Source organism: Vanessa atalanta, chromosome 8 (assembly GCF_905147765.1).
Source record: "Vanessa atalanta chromosome 8, ilVanAtal1.2, whole genome shotgun sequence".
NCBI lineage: Eukaryota > Metazoa > Arthropoda > Insecta > Lepidoptera > Nymphalidae > Vanessa > Vanessa atalanta.
Genome location: NC_061878.1, coordinates 7151166 through 7171866, shown reverse-complemented (window position 1 = coordinate 7171866; position 20701 = coordinate 7151166). Strand labels below are relative to the sequence as shown.

The window sequence follows — 20701 nt, the reverse complement described above, 5'->3', positions numbered from 1 at the left end:
TATACAAGATGAAAGTATTTCTTTATCTAAAATGTAAGAGAAATTTTAATAGTTTTCAAATTGAAAATAACGAAACTAATATTTCTTTTCGTCCAATAATATATAGATATTATTTATTTTTATTTAGCATTAGCAGCCCGTAAATGTCCCACTGCTGGGATAAAGGCCTCCTCTCCCTTTGAGGAGAAGGTTTGGAGCATATTCCACCACGCTGCTCCAATGCGGGTTGGCGGAATACATATGTGGCAGAATTTCGTTGAAATTAGACACATGCAGGTTTCCTCACGATGTTTTCCTTCACCGCCGAGCACGAGATGAATTATAAACACAAATTAAGCACATGAAAATTCAGTGGTGCCTGCCTGGGTTTGAACCCGAGATCATCGGTTAAGATGCACGCGTTCTAACCACTGGGCCATCTCGGCCATTTTTATTTATTACTTTGTTTTATACTATGTATATAGATACATAGTATAAAACAAAGTCGCTTTCCGCCGTCTTTATGCTTAGATCTTTTAAACTACCTACGCAATGGATTTTAATGTGGTTTTCATCAATGATCACGCGACAAGCTTTTATGATCATATAAATTGTGAATAATGAGGTTATAAGTTTTAGAAAATTTTAGAGAAACATTTTATTTTTTCTTTTTAGAGCATTTAAATAAAAGCTTTTTTTTTTAAATAAAGGGTTTTTTGCTTTTGATTTATTGATGAATAAATATAGTTTATACCTATGCTGCAACGTTACCCTAAGTTATTTATAGTTAGACTTAATAATAATGTACATATAAGTATAAGAAAACAATTTATGGTCACAAATGAAAATATGTAATCAACAAGTGTTTTGAATTAATTAATATGCAATTTGCACCGTACGAAATAAATCACTAGTTAATCGCATGTGTTCTGTTACAATTAAAGTAACAAGTGTACTCGTTACATACACTAGATCGATTCCAGTGACTAGTTTAAATTATATTTATACTAGTTGTCGGCTGCGGCATCGCTCGCTTTTTAGGGGGTTGGTTGTCATTTGATAGACAAAAAACTAACCTATGTAACCTTCCTTGGAGTTCAAGTTAACTTTTTATCATATATCATCAAATTCAGTTCATTGTTTTGGTAGAGAAAGAGCGACAGACAGACAAAGTTACTTTCACATTTATAGATATAGATTTGTCTTTCCGAGTTTTCAGTCTTCCATCGATGATATGATGAGAAAACAAACCGATTATATCTTATTTCCGAGTGCCAAGGCCAAAAATTGTCGAATAATTAAAAGATTCTAACGATATTAGATAATTCTTCATCTGAGGATCTCTAATCGATTGCTAAATAACGTCTCCACCGTAGGCCGTAGCACCCTTCGTTGACCTACGCGCAATAGCTTCGATGTATATTTAATATGTGTTGCGTTTGGCATATTAACGAGTCACAAGCGACGTTTGTGTAAAAAATAGAAACTTTTCGGCTACGACAATAGAAGATGAGAAAAAAGTCAACAAAACAAATATGGATAAACATAATTTACTCATATTTAGGAGAAAAGATAAATACAGTAAATGTTCCGTGATAGAAAATAAATTTATAAAAAGCGAAATTAGAGAAATAAGTACCGACCGATACTTAAAAATTTAATAAACCCGAAGATAAACACCAAACATCTGTTAAATTTGCATTTTCATACTCTACCAAACACGAATATAAAACTCAAACAATTATTATTTTTCTTAATTGTGTGTAACGTTTATGTTACCACTTAACGATAAAATAAACATTTAGGTGCACATTAGTTATTAAGTGATCTATAAATCTTATCTATAGAATAATAACATAGGTCTCGAGGCTCTGACTCTGGTTGTGTACTCTCTTTTCCCTCCCCTCCAAGTCCAATACAATATTACATGGAGGTGACAAACCGATAGGATCCCTGAAGGCAAGGCAACCCATAGGATCCCTGTAGTAAGCCAACAATATTTTGTCTTTTCTCTATTCAATTTTATTTAATCTAGCTATTAAGGATATATAAGCAAAAAGCGGTTTTTGTTCCTCAGACTAGTTAGTGAGACTCACTTACGGCCTCTCCGATTGCGGGAGAGAGCTATTCTTACTATTCCTTCCCATTTTGTCCATTCCAAGTATATGAATGTATTTAATGTATTTTTAATATTATATTATATAGTGATATGTCAATTTATATGTAATGCGTAATTTTGTTTATTTATTGTTCCCTTCCAACATATTTCTTTTTTTACAATTGGTATTTGGCCAAGAGATCGATACTTTAGCCACACGGCCGCCTGTTACACCTAATGCAACTTGGTAACTTCCGTAAATTATTGTGTACCTATGTAAATATTTACTACACAAGCGCGGGTGTGTAGTAATCGAATAGTAAGGTTAGATTTTTATACTTCTATTAGATTACTATATATTCCAAAATTATTACTAATGTTTGAAAAAGGCTTAAGGTTGAAATTAGTTAACAGCATGTAAGTAATGCACGCGTTAACTATTTCAATTTCTAAGATAAATTAAAATAACTTTATTAAAAAAATATACCTTTTTTAAACAGTCAACTCTATGGCATACGTATGATGTTATATTCATTGCCTCTGTAATAACACTTGCTCACCTTTTAAACCGCAATATATTATTACAAACTATTGACATTTGTCACTAGAATAACTGATAAGTAGGTGGTTCCAACCCATGGGGGCTTGTACAAAGTCCAACCCTTCGTGTAACCTATTACATTTAAATAAACGTGTGTTCAGAAAATATAAGTTTAAATTACCTCTCAATCATGTGTGACACGTATACCTTAAATGAATGATTGATCTACCATAACATTCTTAACCTTTGAAATATTAAAAAGCTTATATAGCCATTAGACCTGCCAAACATGTTTGATTAAATATTAACGACTACTAACGTATACACTACACACAATTATCGTAAAACTATTACCTTGAAAGTAAAAGTAATAGGCGGTAAATGTCCTACAGCTCGTCTCTACTATCCTAAAGGCGTGGATAAATGTGAAATGGCTTCATTACATTGATGTCATTGATTTCGTTTTACTTTTAAATCATATAATTAACGTCACGTAATAAATTCTTCATAAAAATTTGAAGTAATAGAAAAAATATGTAAAATATCCTCTTTTACTAAGCATAACAAAATTTTTTTATTTACATTGGAATATTAAGTAATACAAAAGCAAAGGAACCGATTTTTCTGCCGAATATCTCTCTAAACATTTTTTTTTACGTAATAAATAAGCGCAAATTGGTGATTTCATCAGTGCGACACGTGAAGTGAGTCATCTTTTTACCCGCTGAAAAACTCATTTACGCCATTTCCACGCAAGTCGCAAGGGATACTGGGGCTCACCGGCAACCAAGTACCCGAATACAGACTAAAAACCGGCGGTATCGTCTCCGTCCCTTCTAAGAGCGCAGGATGAGAAGTTCTGCTGACCGGATGTGTGTCACTACTACACAAATACAGGATGCAGAGAGTTCGAGTTCTCTGCGCGGTATATTTATTGACAACAACCAGTCGCTCTAGGTCAAGGATAAGTGTACCCACCACTTAAGGATAAAGTTTGGTTCTTACTTCATTAGTTGATATGGTCACATTGAATCCGACACGTGCAAGTTTACCTCTCGTTGTTTTCCTTCGCTAACGAGCTAGAGATTAATTAAAAACTCAAATTAAGCACAAAAGACCGCCGTGCTTTGCTTGCCCAGATTTGCACCCGAATATATGTCGTATTCAGGATCATATTGGAAAAAATGTAGTTTTATTTTTTAAATTAGACACCTACTATCTAAATTATGTCTAATTTTATAGGTTCATCCTTGACCTTGAATTTCTATAAAATAAAATAACATTATAAAAACGTAAGTGAAAATCATATAGGTATCTATTATAAAAAAGTGAGAACGTTTAATTATAAGTAATTAATAAAAGCGTCATTGACATTAATAAGTCTTTTAAAAGAAATGCTTTAAATTAAACAACAATAAATTATCAAATTTAAAAAAAAAGCTTTTATGTTATGTTAAAGTATTGTAAGTTGTGTTAAATGTTGAATTTAAAAAAGCTAAAGTAACAAAATCAACCGAGGGGCTATTATCAATAACAAAGTGCATTTGGAAAAAATCTAAAATCAAATATTTTTTTATTTAACCTCAAAGAAAATGTTTTTAGTACCTAATACTTCATCGTTCGTGTTAAACATAAATGGACTAGCTCGTGTAGAGAAAATGGCCCTGAATATTTAACGTAGCCTCCTGACTCCGTTTGGCCTATATGACGTCATAAGATTTCACCAAATAAGACTTTACTTATCGTGTAGTAAATAAATAGCCACAAATTATATGTAATAAGAAGATTTCATTAAATAAATATAGTAAGAAGGATATTTTTGTTACACAAAATTTTATTTTTTGCGGTCACAACGATTACGAAAGTGATAATAGTTATTATTATAGAATTAAATATAAACGAGCTGTTAAAAGCAATGACGTAAAATTTCAAGAAATAACTTATCAAGTTATTGCTAGAAATATCAACTCATTGCTTTCTAAAATTGCGTCTCTGACAAACGAAAATATGGTAACTCTAGTTTTATCAACATGATTTAGTGACTAATGCGTATACACCTACTAATATTTAGTTTTAGAATCAAATTTTATTTTGAATGAATGGAAGTTTATGAAGAAAAAGTTACAATCTATTAATAGGTACACTAAAAATCTATAATTCCAGTGAAGTTGCTTCATAGAATACTCAATTAAAAACAAAATATATAACAATCTAACAAAATGGCGGTGGTAGACATGACGAATGAGTTACTAATATAGCTTAATGTATTGTATATAATTCATTACATACGAGTTACAAGTAAAATAAATTAAGCAGCAATTAAATTATTAACCATAAATATTGCTTGCCCTTATACCGTTATTATTCCGTGGTCTTTCTATTCTAATCTGCCGAACCGTACATGTTAAAAACTGAAACTTATTCTTAATCGTCAAATCTTACTAAATTTGAATGTTAATAAACGGTCATATCAGATTTGCAACAATATCTTTTTATATATACGAGTATTTATTGTATGTATCTATAAGGTTTTAATGAATATCAGTATAAGGCGTATAAGTCACGTCACGTCACGTTGTCACGCTTTAACTTATTTACGTACTTTCAAGTGTCAATCACACAGGTAACCTATGTGGCAATGACCTTGAACCTGTGGGTGGTACGGTTGTTAGAGGGTTGTTACCCGAACGTGGCCAACAGAACACACACTAACCGTTATGAATCATGATATCAAAGCTTATATTAAATGTATCGATTAACACTTTAGATGAGTTATGGAATGGAATTAATATATATAAAATCGTATATATTAAAACATTGGCTTTTGAACAACTATATAAAATTATAAAATTTCGTAGCATTTTTTATCCCAGCTTCGCACGGGTGCAATTTATTACAAAAGAAAATGGCATGATAATATAATTTATACTCTGCTAGCGACCTGCCACGGCTCCGCACGAGTGCAATGCTGATATTAAATACAGAATGTCTTCATATACAAAATTCACAGCTTTTTCAGTCAGTTCAGTGCCATATTGAACAATATTAAATGTACAATGTATTTAAGGTTCTTAATTGAATAAGGATTAAAGCTGTATTGTTAAATCGCTTGGTAAATAAACCATTATTACTCGTTAAAGGTAAAGGAAAAAAAATGATTGTTGTGGGTTATCCCTTAGAGATAGACATAGACATCGACTTTTTTGTAGACCATTTTAAGGTGTATGATTCTGTAGTACATTATTTTGATCTATCTGGTAGGGTTAAGCCAGCGTTTGCAATGTATGTACAAAAAATTTGTTTATTTACATCACATTAGAAACCTCTGAAATTATCAGTGTTTCTCTACTATATTTTGCATATTTTATACATATAAATCTTGCTCTTGAACCACTCTGTCTATTAAAAAAAACGCATCAAAATCTGTTGTGCAGATTTTAACATCTAAGCATACTTAGGGAGAGACAGACAGCGGTAATCGACTTTGTTTTATACTATGTATTGATAGCACTCAGGAGTACTTTGTACCAGTGTAAAACAAATTAGAATTGTTACATTATTTTTAAATAAACATATTACATAAAGAAACACCCTCAGTATTATAAATTAGTTAATGTAGGGTAACATTATATCGTAAGCAGTTATGAAGTAGCGATGCTAGTATTTCCGGAAGTTCAAGGTTCGACATTCTATGATTTACATAAAACTACATTAATATTGTGTAACAGACGCTTATACAATTGGTACTATGTAAGTGGTAGTAAAAATGTTTCCGATGGGATATCCCATCAGAAACCCAATGAATTTTCTTAAGTATTAGTTTTATTGGATGACCAGCATTTTACTTCGGTTACCTAAGGGCCATATTTCTAATTGTAAATGAATAGTAACTTTCATTGTCTATTTGTCATATTGAGATTCAAAACGCTGTGAGAATAGTCTTTTGAATGAGTTTTCAAAAGTGCTTTATAGAGTGACTTTTATTAAGAAACACAAGACATATTTCTCTAAGACTAAAAAAGGCGACTCTATAAACATTTTAACCCGAATTTTACCCTCAAGAGTAATGATTTATTAAAAACAACTGCCTAAACACTGATTTTCAAATTTCTTACTTCCAAAAACTAGTTAACTAGTTTAAGTTCCTCTGATCTTTTGCTCATTAACATAAAACTAAAAACTGGTTTCCAGAATTCTAACATCAAAAATGACGATATTCCATGCAAGCTTCAATCCCCCATTTTACCCTATTTTTAAAATTTGAATCTTTAAAAATCTATCTATTGTGCTCTCAGAACCTTACATTCAGTAGATTTTTTTTTGCAAAAACATCATGCCGTTAGTTTTATGACAGTCAGTATTTTTATAGATCTAGTTCCTATTTTTGCATAATTATTTGAACAGTAGGTTAAATAATTCAGCATGCCAATAACTACGTAACTAAACTAATATTTTAAGCAAATACAAACATTTTACGTGTTGGCGAAATTATTTTTAGCATACATGAATGCAGCTAAACTATGTCTCACGATTCATAAATTTCCAACCTAAACATTACATAGTAAAATAATGTACTAGGTATACTTTACTTCAAAAAACCTAAATTCATCAAAGTATTGATTATATTGTTCCAACATTTTTATGTCAATACAATACGCCATATTGTTTTTTTTAAATTATATACTTTACTAATATTTATAATAGATAAACATAACAAAGAAACAATTAAATAGAAAAATCATATATGTAGAGTCAAAAGGCCGATTCGAGGCTACCGTAGTATTAATAACAGTGGCACGGAGTAGAACGACCTCGCTTTGCAAATAATGACAACGTGCGAAAATTACGTACTCGTATATTAAAAAGTCTCTCTTATTAGTTATGTATTAATAATATCTGTAAAATATAACACAATTGACATTATTCGTCATATGACTGTAGGTTAAAAACTCGAGTTTCAATTTCAGGTATCATTTTCAAAGAATTTCAATTCTGGAGCCTATGAAAACTATGAAACGAAGTAGTAAACGAAATGTCTATTACTCATGTAATTCGCATTTATCCTAATTATGTTTTAAAACATAATAGAAGTAATCTATTTTTTAACTATTTTACATAATTATTATAAATACTATATTTAATTCAACTAGGTGCAACTTTGTATACAAAATAGTTACCGATCGAGTTCCGCGATATTCTTTATTTTTTTTGAATAAACAGTATAACCGAATGTTATAGCAGTATCAATATCCGGTCAATTAAAATCCTATATATAACTATAGGCTATATATTTATATATATACAAATACCCATAAATAATCTATATAAATACTCAGGAACTAAATTCCCTTGTACTGTAGTCCACCCTGTAACTACTATAAATATAATATAAGAATTCGACATGAATCGAAACTATAAGTTTTTATGACATTGCAGAACAATCAGGGCTGTCATAGTCTAGTGCAAAAAATTCGTTTACCGCGTGTTAGTAGCACCTCACCTATGATCAAATCTTGGGACATCCGGTGTAGCGGCCCAGATTTTTTTTGGGATGAGAGGGGATCTCCAGAAATCTGCTTGAACTCGGGTGTTTGTTGTGCATATATATCATACGGGAACAATAAAACAAACAAAACAATGAGAGAGTCCCATTGTTTTGTTCATTCGATTTTATGAATCAAATCATTTTTCTTAATTGTTTCGTTGCATATTTAATTAAGCAAAAGAATTGTTTTAAGAATAAAATCAGAACAATATATAATACTATTTGTGCTTTAAAAATATGTTTAAATCACATATTTCGGTAATCATATAACGAAATCTGACTGTTAAAATCAGTAGGTATATAATATACCATAGTTCTATATCAAGACAAACAACAAGGTTAAATAAACTCACATCGAAAGAATCGGGGTCATCGCTTTCCGAAATGGATGTAAAGAGATGATTAAGGGCTCTAGACATGAGACCGCTCATCGTGTGTGTTTTCCCAGCTCCTGTTGCTCCATAGGCGAAAATCGCTCCTGCTATTCCTTTAAGGGTATCGCCAACCAGAGGTGCACATATAACTTCATAAACATCCTCCTTTTAAAAGAAATAAACATTATTAAAACATAGTTTACATAAAATACGTTAATATTATATATATTTTTCAAAAACATTTTTTTTTTCATATAGTGTAAGTTTCCTTGGTGGTTACTATGTGCAAGCCCTAACAGCAATACATACTTCTTTCAAGTTTGAAGGTCGAGTGAGCCAGTGTAACTAACTGCAGGCACAAGGGACATAATATCTTAGCATCCACGGTTGGCAGCGCATTGGTATGATATAAGGTATGGTTAATATTTTTACAACGCTAATTTCTATGAGCGTTGGAGAAAACTTACCATCAGGTGACCCATTTCTCATTCTTCCTATCTATCCTCCTATCTATTACATAAAAAAGCAAACTTAGTTCGGATAATGTCGTGGTTATATGATTTATTACCCAGTGAAAGTAGAGCAGTCGAAACTTTAAACTAATACATTTTTAACAATTGTAAGTCATATAATGTCTATTTTTTATTAATCTATAAATTGAAAATTCTTATAAGAATACATTTAATAATTTACAAACAAACAAATAAAAACCAATTTTATTCAAATTATATTTGGTGGTGCGGCTTTGTGCAAGTCCGTTTGAGCAGTCACCACCGTCTCATCAGATATTCTACCGCAATCCTTAGGATTGTTGTATTCCGGTTTCAGGTGAGTCAGCCAGTGTAACTAAAGGTACGAGATATTGACTTGATTGACCGTCCGTCTACCTAACGCATAAAAAAAACATTCATACAAATTCTACGTTTTGCTATTTTTTATTTCATTCTCGAATACATATATGTATATACTAAAAATATACTACGTATATTTATATAGTAACGAATATGAAATAAACATACTTGAGTACTATCCTCCCCGAAGACGCGGTCGTAAACGTAATGTTTGTCATTGACGCGACGTTGTCGTAGAACATCACGGCGCACATCAGCCTCTTCTTCTAGGACTAGCATCTGTGTTTATCAACGAATTAAGTAAGTAACTTGGCATTATGTTGTAGGAATTATTTATATAATTTATTAAATGAGATAAATAAAATTAATTTAATGTATTTATTAATTGCACCAAAAATATTTTCATGTAAAATGTTGCCAAGACGAGACTTGCGCTGTCAACAAGTTATCAGATCTTATGTAGAGCCAAGCTTCTAATTGTACTCGTCCTAACTCTCCAAGGCTTAACTTCACAAACTCTACACCTAACAATTCTGTAATACTAAACGGCCAAGCCACATATTTTGACTAAGGCGTAAAGTTTGGGACTTTTTATATATCTATAAAATCAAAAATATTAGAGATATGCAATTAATTTTTTATATTTTTAATAAGTCCACTATTGACATATACCAAGAATTTTGTTTATCTGGTATAATCCAAACGCAAGTTATAAGGATTCAATATACGACGAAGTGTTTCGGAAAAAGGTAGGTAGTGTCCTTGCGGTTCGCTTGGCTGGAGCATTACAGTGCCATACAGATATCTTCTCCTCATAAAGATAATATTTAGAGCTTATTTCACCAATCTGCTCTACTGTGGTTAGATGGACATGCATGTATTTCTGTTTATGTATTGCGCACGAAACATGCAAATTTTACTATGTTTTAATTTCAACGCCAACCACAAATTAAGCACGTGAAAATTCAGTAGTAAATCATGTTTTATAATAAAATAAATTACTAATTGCATATTATATAAATTATAAATGTAAGTATAAATAAGGCGGTCACCTTATCGCTGACCACGTGGACGATACGGGGACCTTCATCACCGCGTAGCGGTCGTACTCGCACCGCCACCTAAGCATATGAGATTACTTATTAATAAGTAATACTTTAATAAAAGTGCATAAGGAAATATATTCTTTATTTTATATCTTGGCCGTGACACCACAGTGGCTAATAATATAAAATAATTTCAAAAATAAAATTTAATTCAATTTGAAAACAATCTCTTTTAACCAACTCTGAAAAGTCCCTCTATTTTAGAGATTGTTTTTAAACGGTTGTAGATACTAACATAGTGTTATTATTATATTAATATTACAAGTTATGTAAAATGTGTACAAAAAGTATGTATATTATTTTATTTATTTCTAACAGCTTAGTATATTTATTGATTACCTAAAATATTTGTCTTTGCTGTACGTACAATATCTGAACAAGTGTGACATATTTTACACTTAATTTTTAGATGTCCGTTAATAATTTTAATTTGTCAATTGACAAAAGTATTTAAGTCAAAATTAGAGCCAACTAGCTGGATTTATAGATAGATAGCTTTCGATTTAAATCGAATTTCATTTTTTCGACCAAAATAAATACTCAACACGCCAAAGAAAATTGAAATTAGCTTTTTTTAAAACAAATAACTTTAATATCGAAACAAAATAAGAAACGTAGAAAATAAAATTAACTAAAACTTTTAACTTTTATAGCTACTTGTCTTATAAGCCAAGCTAAATAAACTTTTCATTCTTATTTTTGCAGCAACTCAGACTGAATGTTAAGAAAGGAAAACAAAAGCAATGAATGATTACCCTTCAAATTTTATGACTTTACTGCATTTAAATGTCATTAATCATCTTAAAAAAAGGCACATAAGATTAATATCTAGGTTTGTGGCCTTTTTGACCGATTTTTTCGGATTTCGGCCACGGATTCTCTATGCAGATCCGTACGTTCCGGAATGCTAAAAACAGGAATGCTACTGACAAATCTAACTAGAGACTTCTGAGAATTTCAGGATAAAAAGACCAATATTATTTTAATGACCCGTCTAGGGATTTATCCAGTATTAAATAATAGGCCAAACAATCAAATGCCATGCAATCTAATTATTTACTAGTATAATACATGATAGTGTAAGTCAGTAGGCTTTGGATACATATTTTACCTAATTCGGTATATGTCCGTAGATTATTTAAAAAAAAAAAAAATTATTAGATATATTACCATTAGTTTCTCTTCACTAACAGAGCGACCACTGCTGTGAAATTTGTCCGGGTTCAAGATGCTCTGAGTCATGATCTTTAAGTTCTATTTAACTCCACTCCTCTACTTTTTACACGTTTTTAATATTATAACTGCAATGCACAGCACTAACCGTAATCAGATTAATATATCCGATAATCAATTACATAAGTTATTATCACAATTAGAAAACAGAGTAATTTCTAACTTGTAATCATAAATTGTCACATTACATATACCTACAATACAATTCAAACGCAGTATTTACTCCGGCATGCCTCCACATGGACTGAAAGCTGGTCAAAATATAGCCTTCGCTTTGAACGGTCGCTGGGGTAACAGCTAATAACCACAAATGAAATTTTATGCGCCATTACCCCTCGTGGATTTTGGATATGGATTCAGAAGTAGTCAGTCCAATGCATCTAATAACTTGACAAATTTATTTTAACATAATTAGTAGCTTATTTATACATTACATTGGATTAGTTTCATATTTTTTTGTTATTATTTCTCAATTATATACGACGGTGATAAAATATGTATTAAGTAATAACAAAAACATTGTAACTGGTATTTGAGGTCTTTAGTTTCAATAATATCAAAAGCAAGAAATAATCAAAATGGTAAATTAATAAGTCGAACTTTGTAAATACCGACTTACTTATACTACTAAACTACCAAATTGGACACACTTTGGACATAATACTCAAACACAACATTACGTAGTCATTTTATAGTTATCATAAAAGTTTATTTTTACCTAATATTTAGAGTTTGAGGTGAAAACATTTAACATACCTATAGAAAATTTATAATTTTGGAACCAATTAACAAAAAATAATTAGTGAACTGGTTCAAGGTTTCTAGCATTCTCCATATACCAATGTAATAATAGTATAAATATATATTCAAGTAAGCGCAAGCATTAGCTGTCTTTGTCTGATTACAGACTTCAATTAAACAACATGAAGAAACCAATAAGAAACTTAAAAAATAGTCTTTAAGATCTACGAGAAGAGGTAGTACTGATTATCTAAATAGGCTAGCTGTTGCTGTGTCGTCGTGGGTTCACATATTTTAATTAATTCATATATTACAGAAATATTTAGATACGTTTGTTGGGTACTTGTATATCTAATTTGATTATACCTAGTTTTAGTCTTGTAAGAATATTTAACTAGGCAGCGATTTGAAATTGGCAGTGGAAAATTTCTAAAAAGGCTGGCTAGGCTTAATTAGCCATCTGCATCAAATTTTTATTTCCGCGGCCATTGATTTCAATAAATTTTGTAGGTATATGTGTACTGTGGGATACCACAGAGGGCTTTGTAGCATTTTATGTAATTCTGTTAATCGTTTTCATAAGTTTCGTATTTTCTGTATAAAATAAGTATTATATTACTTTATTTTTTCAAAAAAATTACGATTTTTTTGTAAATCCACCTCTTAGGAAATTGATTTATTTTTATGAAATGCCCAATTAGGTTGCTGCTTTTAATAGGATAAGAATAAGGAAGATACAAGTTACATCATTACTCATAATTGTAAACTACGACTGTTACGAATATATCAGTCTTATTAAGAACTAGTAATATAAGCCTAAATCTCATTGTATTTGATTAGTAGGACTGGATTATCCATTAGACAAAGTAGGCCTGCCTATAATCTATAAGGTCCCGCTTCGACAAGGAGCCCAAAATTTGGAAAATACGGTATTATAATTCAATATTAATGAAATCATTGAAGAAAAATATATCTCCTTTTTAAATAGAGTTATTGCATGATTTCGTAGCATATTAGAAACATCTTAATTTTAAAAATAAATATTGACAATGATTTGGAGGAATTACATTGGAGTTCGATTAGATTGCGCAAGTCACTAGCTTACATGCCGGCGAACTCACATGCTGCTGCTAGTAAACTCGACAAATATAATCATGTTCGCTGACGAACTAGCCGATTGTAAGCAATCTTAAATAGGAAGTCTTGTAACCCTGACTGATTTACATAATGTCGCTGGCATGTAATAACTTTTATAATCATGTCCTATATCTGAAACTGACTAGCTAGTAAACTAGTCGCGTGTCATCGTCACTATCGTTATTAGTATCAATATCTTAACAGTTCAATACTAATTCCTTCTCATCTGCTTTTACATGTTCTAGGAGCAGGTAAGCAAGCTAAATGTTATCTAGCTTTTACGCTTTTTTTAAAACATTGGTATAACATTCTAATATCTAACTTGAATAAAAAAAAAAACAAAAACAGGATTTAGGTTTAAAAGAAAACATAGCTTATAAAACTTTTTATATAAAATTTATTTATATTTTCCTCTTAGCTTAATTAATTATTATTTTATTTTCATGCATAGTAGACAAATTTTAAACTGTTCCAGGTGCCAGTAATTTAACTCCTCTATCAAATAATTTAAAAAGGTATTGAGCTGATCTTGGTTCAAAGATGTACCTGTGTTCATTTTCATACTTATTACTTAGGTACTTTATATTTAAATGACCCGATACATCTGCACTTAAGCCTGATGATAAACTTTCTACCTCTGCTAAAGTATTTGCTTTATGTGACAGTAAATTTGCTAAAACATATGTTATATCATCATCACATGCTACATTGCACTGTAGTATTAAGTATGAATTGCTCAAACTTCTTATAAGATCAATTAGTTCTTTGCAAATTTCATTAACTTGTCTAATATTTAATTGTAAGTCAAATAAGTGAGACACTCCATCAAAAATTACATTCACAGAATTGAATTTTTTGTGCATTTCCAATAAAATTTCTTTTATTTTCAACCAAATTTCTTGTGATGTTAAACATTTATTGTCCAATGTAGAGCTTGTTATCACTTCACCCACATCATAAAAATTAATAATACCAGAGTCTACAGATTTTTGTAAATTATAATTCATTTTGAGACCTACATTATGATAATGTTGTAATGAGTGATGCGCTGATATAACAAATACAGCATTTTTATTTTTTACACAGTGTCCAAGCACACAGCTTGTGATAAAAGAACTATCGCAACCATTTAATTCTTTCACAACAATTATTCTGCTTGAATCAAAAGTTTTGTCCAACTGCAAACTTGTCAGTAAATCTGAAGTCATTCTGAAATAAAATTACAATTATTGTTAAGAATCTGTACATATAATTATAACATTAAAAAAATTACGCAACTAAAACAATTTTTAATTTACGTTTTTTAAAGTAATCTATTAATATAACGTGTACACAAAAACGTAAGTGCTGACGAAATATGGTCTGTTATAGCGGAACTAATTGAATTCTGTACCGGTAACACTGTTATATAACTAAAGACATTAATCATATAATAAATTAAAACAAGATCATTCTTATCAAAGTTGCTGTGATTACAGTAGAATATATTTAATATTGTGCGAAGACAGTGATTGAAAGTAAGTACCTCCTTAAATATATGTCGTTCCAAGACGCTAAATGAAAACAAACGATTAATAAAAAAGGGTATTATGTTCTTCTTACTCGTATAAAATAATTTACATTATCGATGTTAATTAAATTTGTAATCAAAATCGTGTTTTTAACAATAACATGACAGGACAGACTTAAATTTTTAGGTTATGTTTATTTTAGTACTATGAATTTAATGATAGACCAAGAGACAACATCATGACGTAATATAAAAAAAGAAAAGTCAACCCCATAAATATTTAATAGTTTTATGCAATCCATACAAAATAATAATTCGTGTAATTATTAAATTATTTTATACCAAAGTGAAATTTTAATTATATTGGTGACTTAAAAGAATTCAATACCTGTAAATTTTGTTATTGAAGGTATAATTATATAATCCAGTAATATTTGTAACGATAAAATATGCTACAATATACTTAATGAATACTTAGTATAATTGAAATTGAACGCAAACTTGCGTGCCAAACGTCCTCAGCCCACCGCGCTGACATTTATCGTTATGATTTGTCATTTGACAGATAAAATTAAATGACTTATGACAGATGGACTTGAATCGAATAGGGAAAGAGTAGGCATTTATAATAATGTATTCATATTTTGTATGTATTATCTATTTTGGCTTAACACAGTGCTAATGACCAGTATAATGCCTTATAAATAACTACAACTGCTGAAAATGTTACATAACAAGCGACGGAAATTAATATAAATTACTCTTCACAAAGTTCCAGATCATGAAACATTAAATTGCACTGAAAAGTAGTAATTGGTAGAATTGATTAATTAATACATTTTTAGAATGGGAAAGGGAAAAGAAATTCGTGTATCGCAATGGTATTTTGGAGGTCTAGCTTCTGCTGGAGCTGCTTGTATAACTCACCCTCTGGACTTATTGAAAGTTCAAATGCAGACTCAAAAAGGAAAAAACATTTCGATGCTTCAGCTTACTGGAATAGTTTTAAAAAATCAAGGTACATATTTTATAATATTCATTTAATTTTAATAAACATTTCTATGAGTATACTAAGTTTAATCTCGAATAAATTAAAATATATCCTGCTAATAGGTGTCATGGGGCTTTACAATGGTATCTCAGCATCTCTGTTACGTCAACTCACATATTCCACAGCCAGATTTGGAATTTATGAAGTAGCAAAACAACAACTTACACCCAAAGATGTAAGTAATTATATATAATATATATATAACATCAGTTATGGAAAATGTTACTTTATTGAAATAATTATTGATGCTTCTCAAGGGAAAAATGCTGTATTATTTTCTCTTTTGAACCTATTTAATTGACATTGTCCTGACATCTGCTGCTATCTTCAATTGATCTGCATATTAATTTCTAAACTGTACATATTGCTATTGCCATATGACCTATGTAATCTCTTTCTTTTTAAGAAAATCAATGACACCCATAAAATGTATTTGTATCCTGAACAACAATAAATGAAAAAAAAACATTAATGTTAAACACATAATTCAGATACTCTATATGCTCATTGACTAACACACTGTCAAAATATGCATACTCATAAATATAGGTACCATGTACTCTATTCAATATTGACATTTCTTTTGTCTCACAGGGCACTGCAATACCATTCTATATGTCAGCATTTTTAGCTGGCTTAGGAGGTTTTGCTGGAGGCTTTGTTGGTAACCCAGCAGACTTAGTCAATGTGCGCATGCAAAATGATGTTAAACTTCCACCAGAGCAAAGAAGGAAGTATGTATTTTTCTTATTTAGTCTTAAGTAGAAAAGTTATTGTTATATAAGTATTTCAATGCTTATCTCTATTCACCGCTATTTTTAAATGATATAAAATATAAACAAAACCTTGAAACTAATCTCTCGTTTGCAGTGGAAATCACATTTTATGTGCTAATTATTATCACAAGAACATGATTTTTTATGTGAAATTTGAGCATTAAAATGGTATTAAACTGAACAACTGTCAGATCATAGATTTAAATTTTTAACAGTATTGTCATTATATGGCTTTGGATTAAAATTCTGAGACACATCCACTTTTAATGACTTATTATTACTATTAAAAGTGGATAGATAAATATTTCTTTGCATATATTCTTAATATGAGATTCACTTGCATGTCAGTTGTTTAATGTAATTAAAAATGTCAGTATATACTGAAATTTTTCAAGTGATAATGGTGTAAAGTTGTGTTGTCTTTATCATACCTTACTGTTGTGAAACATAGACAAAATTTAATTAATGAACCATATGCTAATTTTGAAACAAATGTATACACCTGTAAACTCTTGAGCCTATTCCAAAAAAATCCTTAAAAAAAGAATAAAAATAAACAAACCTTAGTCTTACGTTTTTAATGCAATTTTATAAGAGCACTAACAATACTTAATAAATAATTTTTTTTAAATAGTACTAGTATATTTACTTTAATTTTACTTCTAAAGTTCCGACAATAGCTTCATCGACGTTCTAAACCCTATTTTTTCGCAAATCCATACTGAATATTTAATGGTAAATTATTCAAGTTCTCGAACAATGATATGGCATCTTAATCTCAAATGTTGTTTATTTCGCTTTGTCCTCTTATGTTTGATTGGAATAGACGAAATAGTTTAATCCAATATGGTATTTGAATATTGTGTACATAAACTAAGTAAAACAAACCTAAAGGTATTATAATAATTTTCAGCTATAAGAATGCAATTCATGGGATATATCGTGTAGCAGCACAGGAAGGTATCCTGCGTTTGTGGGCTGGGGCTTCAATGACATGCAGCAGAGCAGCCTTAATGACTATTGGCCAATTGTCATTTTATGACCAAATTAAGACAATATTGCTAGCATCGCCTTATTTCGGTGATAATGTGGCAACACATGTGATGTCAAGTTTGCTAGCTGTAAGTGTCAAAAATATAATTTAACACAAATGTATTTCTTAATACAAATGTTACTAAGGTATCATGAAAAACATATTTTCTTACAATTTTATTTGTTTCAGGGAGCCATTGCAACTACACTTACCCAACCAGTAGATGTCTTAAAGACAAGAGCAATGAATGCAAAACCAGGTGAGGTTAAAAGCATTTTTAAACTGATTCAGAACACTGCCACTGAGGGACCTCTAGCATTTTTCAAAGGCTACATTCCAGCGTTTGTAAGACTCGCCCCGCACACTATCCTAACATTTGTTTTCTTAGAACAGCTAAGAATGAACTTTGGCTATATTAAGAACATAGATGTTTAATTAAAAGTTTTCTTTTATACTAACAAAACTTTAAATAACTATACTAAATGGCCTTGTTATATCATATTCTTAATTTTGAATTGTTAAGGGTATAACCGCAACAAAGTTTTTATTGTTATATTGTGGTGATTAAGTTTTTTATACAATGATAGTATACAATTTTCTGATAAAGAGATAATATATCTTTTAGGAAAATAAAATTAGAATTGAGTGTTCAAACACCTAATGGGTGATGCTTTATAGATTTCACTTTTGGCTGAATTTTATATTTGTAGCTGCATTTAGATTGTCTATATCTTAGGTAAATTCTAAGAGATCTGTGTTGCACTATATTCGATAATATTAATATATTATCACATTTTTATTTTTTACATGCTAAATATTATTTTTTTATTTTGTTACTTTTTTATATAATATAAAAGTTACCATAAATATAGAAGTTTCAACGAAAGTAATGTATGTATCATATTTATTTGGCTGTAAGTCAATAGTGTCTCAAAGAGAACAGATAAAAGCAGAATATGAAGTTTGTTATATTTGATATTGTTTTCACTTTATTAGTACATATTTTTATTATAAACATCTAGTGTATTAATTTTTATACTTTTATTGAATTTTGAAATTAATTTTACAAGAAAATTTACAGAATCTTTTTAATTATTAGTAATTGAATACAAATTATGTATTTAACCTTAATATATAATATGTTATAAATAGACATTCTGCAAGAGAATCATATATTTTTTTGTGAGATGTATGAGTTAGACGTAAATATATACACAAAATTATTTATAACTCAAACCTGCCAAACCATGGCCTATGAAAGTAGAATGTTGTTTTATAATTGGATATCTCATATAGAGACATGACATATTGGTAAAAATATTAGAGAATTTAATCTATTTTTTAAACTACCAATGTAATTTATATTAATCATGTATTAATAAAAATATACCAAATAATTATCATGAAATCTTCTGAAATTTTATGATCCAGAGTATGATAAACATTTGAAATAATGTGTAATGATAGAAATATAATTAAAAATACATGCACTCCAGTGCCAAACTTGTTGTTAAATTTAATAGCAAAATTATGACTACCATTTTTTTCCATTAAACTTATTATTTAATATATTTTGTGCATATTGTGATCTTATATTTTTTGACAGTCATTTTACATTCCTGCATAACTTTTATAGAACATAAAGTATTATATTAATTATATTATTAATTTATCTAAATATGAAGAAGCAGTACAATCATTTATTTATTTATAAATAAACAACACAATTATTTTTTTATATATAAAATAATGCAATCATATATGTTCAAGTGTAACGTAATGCGTAGCATGTTTTTTTATTTATTTTTGAATTGAATGCATGTATTTTTGTACAAACAACAAAATATATTTATACATTATGATATCTATTATGTGAATTTGCCAATAATGTGACTACGAATCCCAAATGTAAATCACGATACCTTAAAATTTATCTTCCAATTTTAAATTTGAAAGAGAATATGAATTTTTATGTCTTTATGTAAGCAAATGTATAAACAATCAATTTTGTTTTGATAGCCGTAGTATATTGTTACAGATTTTGACAAACGGTCCTTGTTGTTAGTCGTTGTGCATTAAAATGTTAAACATTGACATTATTGTTTTATTATCCCAATACCTTTATTTGATGACGTAGATATTTTTATACCCGCACAATAAACTTTAAATAACGAAGTCTACCCCAACATAATAATAAAATTGTGACTCTTGCGGGAACTGAAATACCGGTAAAATACAATAACATTATCTTTGAAGTGTGTAATAACGTTATGTTTTAGAGAAACGATACATAAAAACGATTATTATACAAAGTTTCGTACGTGTATAAAGCTATAATTACGTTACGATACATTTGTAAACTAAACGGTCCAGAAATATTTGTAATGAAAATATTAACGTTACTCTGTATTGTTCTATACCATCTCTTAATCAATACTGTTTACTCTATTTTTCATATGTTATCGAACACATTTAAAATCACTATGCGAATGACGTAAACTTTATGGGTTAGTTGTATTTAATTAAATAAACTGTCACCACAAACCTTTTAACCGACTTCAAAAAAGGAGATTATCAATTCGACCTGCATGTTTGTAATATTGTTGAAATTGCTTAAGAATGGTTATTCCAAATGCCGCATCTGAGTCAGGCATTTTTTAAGCATTTGGGCGTGTATAAGCGCAACTACCTACTATATTTTTGTCACTTGATTGTCACTCATAGTA

General features: G+C 29.8%; 3 protein-coding genes across 9 annotated transcripts in view; 1 reads left to right on the top strand and 2 right to left on the bottom strand.

Annotated features, from left to right (window-relative positions):
• Positions 1-11736, bottom strand: part of LOC125065721 (kinesin-like protein KIF19) — a 21735-nt gene extending 9999 nt beyond the window's left edge. The window contains exons 1-4 of the mRNA XM_047673501.1: positions 11665-11736; positions 10441-10509; positions 9557-9667; positions 8517-8702 (exon numbers count right to left, since the gene is read on the bottom strand). Of these exons, the coding sequence (XP_047529457.1) occupies positions 8517-8702; positions 9557-9667; positions 10441-10509; positions 11665-11736 (438 nt within the window). The remainder of the gene's footprint in view (positions 1-8516; positions 8703-9556; positions 9668-10440; positions 10510-11664) is intronic.
• LOC125065722 (mitochondrial dicarboxylate carrier) lies at positions 9673-19049 on the top strand. Of its 3 annotated transcripts, none has more exons than XM_047673504.1 (6): positions 9673-9688; positions 15961-16133; positions 16229-16341; positions 16761-16900; positions 17856-18063; positions 18165-19049. In XM_047673504.1, exons 2-6 carry the CDS (start codon positions 15962-15964, stop codon positions 18408-18410), a joined length of 879 nt encoding a protein of 292 aa, XP_047529460.1. In that variant the 5' UTR covers positions 9673-9688; position 15961; the 3' UTR covers positions 18411-19049. The 3 variants fall into 3 exon arrangements, with proteins under 3 accessions (XP_047529460.1, XP_047529459.1, XP_047529458.1); XM_047673503.1 differs by lacking the exon at positions 9673-9688 and adding an exon at positions 13761-13856 and having other exon boundaries at positions 18165-19048; XM_047673502.1 differs by lacking the exon at positions 9673-9688 and adding an exon at positions 14998-15122 and having other exon boundaries at positions 18165-19048.
• LOC125065723 lies at positions 13994-20701 on the bottom strand. 5 transcript variants are annotated; one of them, XM_047673508.1, is made up of 2 exons: positions 20521-20701; positions 13994-14814 (listed from the first exon to the last, which is right to left on the bottom strand). In XM_047673508.1, exon 2 carries the CDS (start codon positions 14811-14813, stop codon positions 14067-14069), a length of 747 nt encoding a protein of 248 aa, XP_047529464.1. In that variant the 5' UTR covers position 14814; positions 20521-20701; the 3' UTR covers positions 13994-14066. The 5 variants fall into 5 exon arrangements, with proteins under 5 accessions (XP_047529464.1, XP_047529462.1, XP_047529461.1 ...); XM_047673506.1 differs by lacking the exon at positions 20521-20701 and adding an exon at positions 15504-15647; XM_047673505.1 differs by lacking the exon at positions 20521-20701 and adding an exon at positions 15131-15347.

Coding starts and splice junctions, on each gene's coding strand:
- LOC125065722 (XM_047673504.1), top strand. CDS start 15,962: ATGGGAAAGGGAAAAGAAATTCGTGTATCGCAATGGTATTTTGGAGGT. Junction 16,134..16,228: donor AATAGTTTTAAAAAATCAAG/GTACATATTTTA, acceptor TCCTGCTAATAG/GTGTCATGGGGCTTTACAAT. Junction 18,064..18,164: donor TGATGTCAAGTTTGCTAGCT/GTAAGTGTCAAA, acceptor TATTTGTTTCAG/GGAGCCATTGCAACTACACT.
- LOC125065723 (XM_047673508.1), bottom strand. CDS start 14,813: ATGACTTCAGATTTACTGACAAGTTTGCAGTTGGACAAAACTTTTGAT.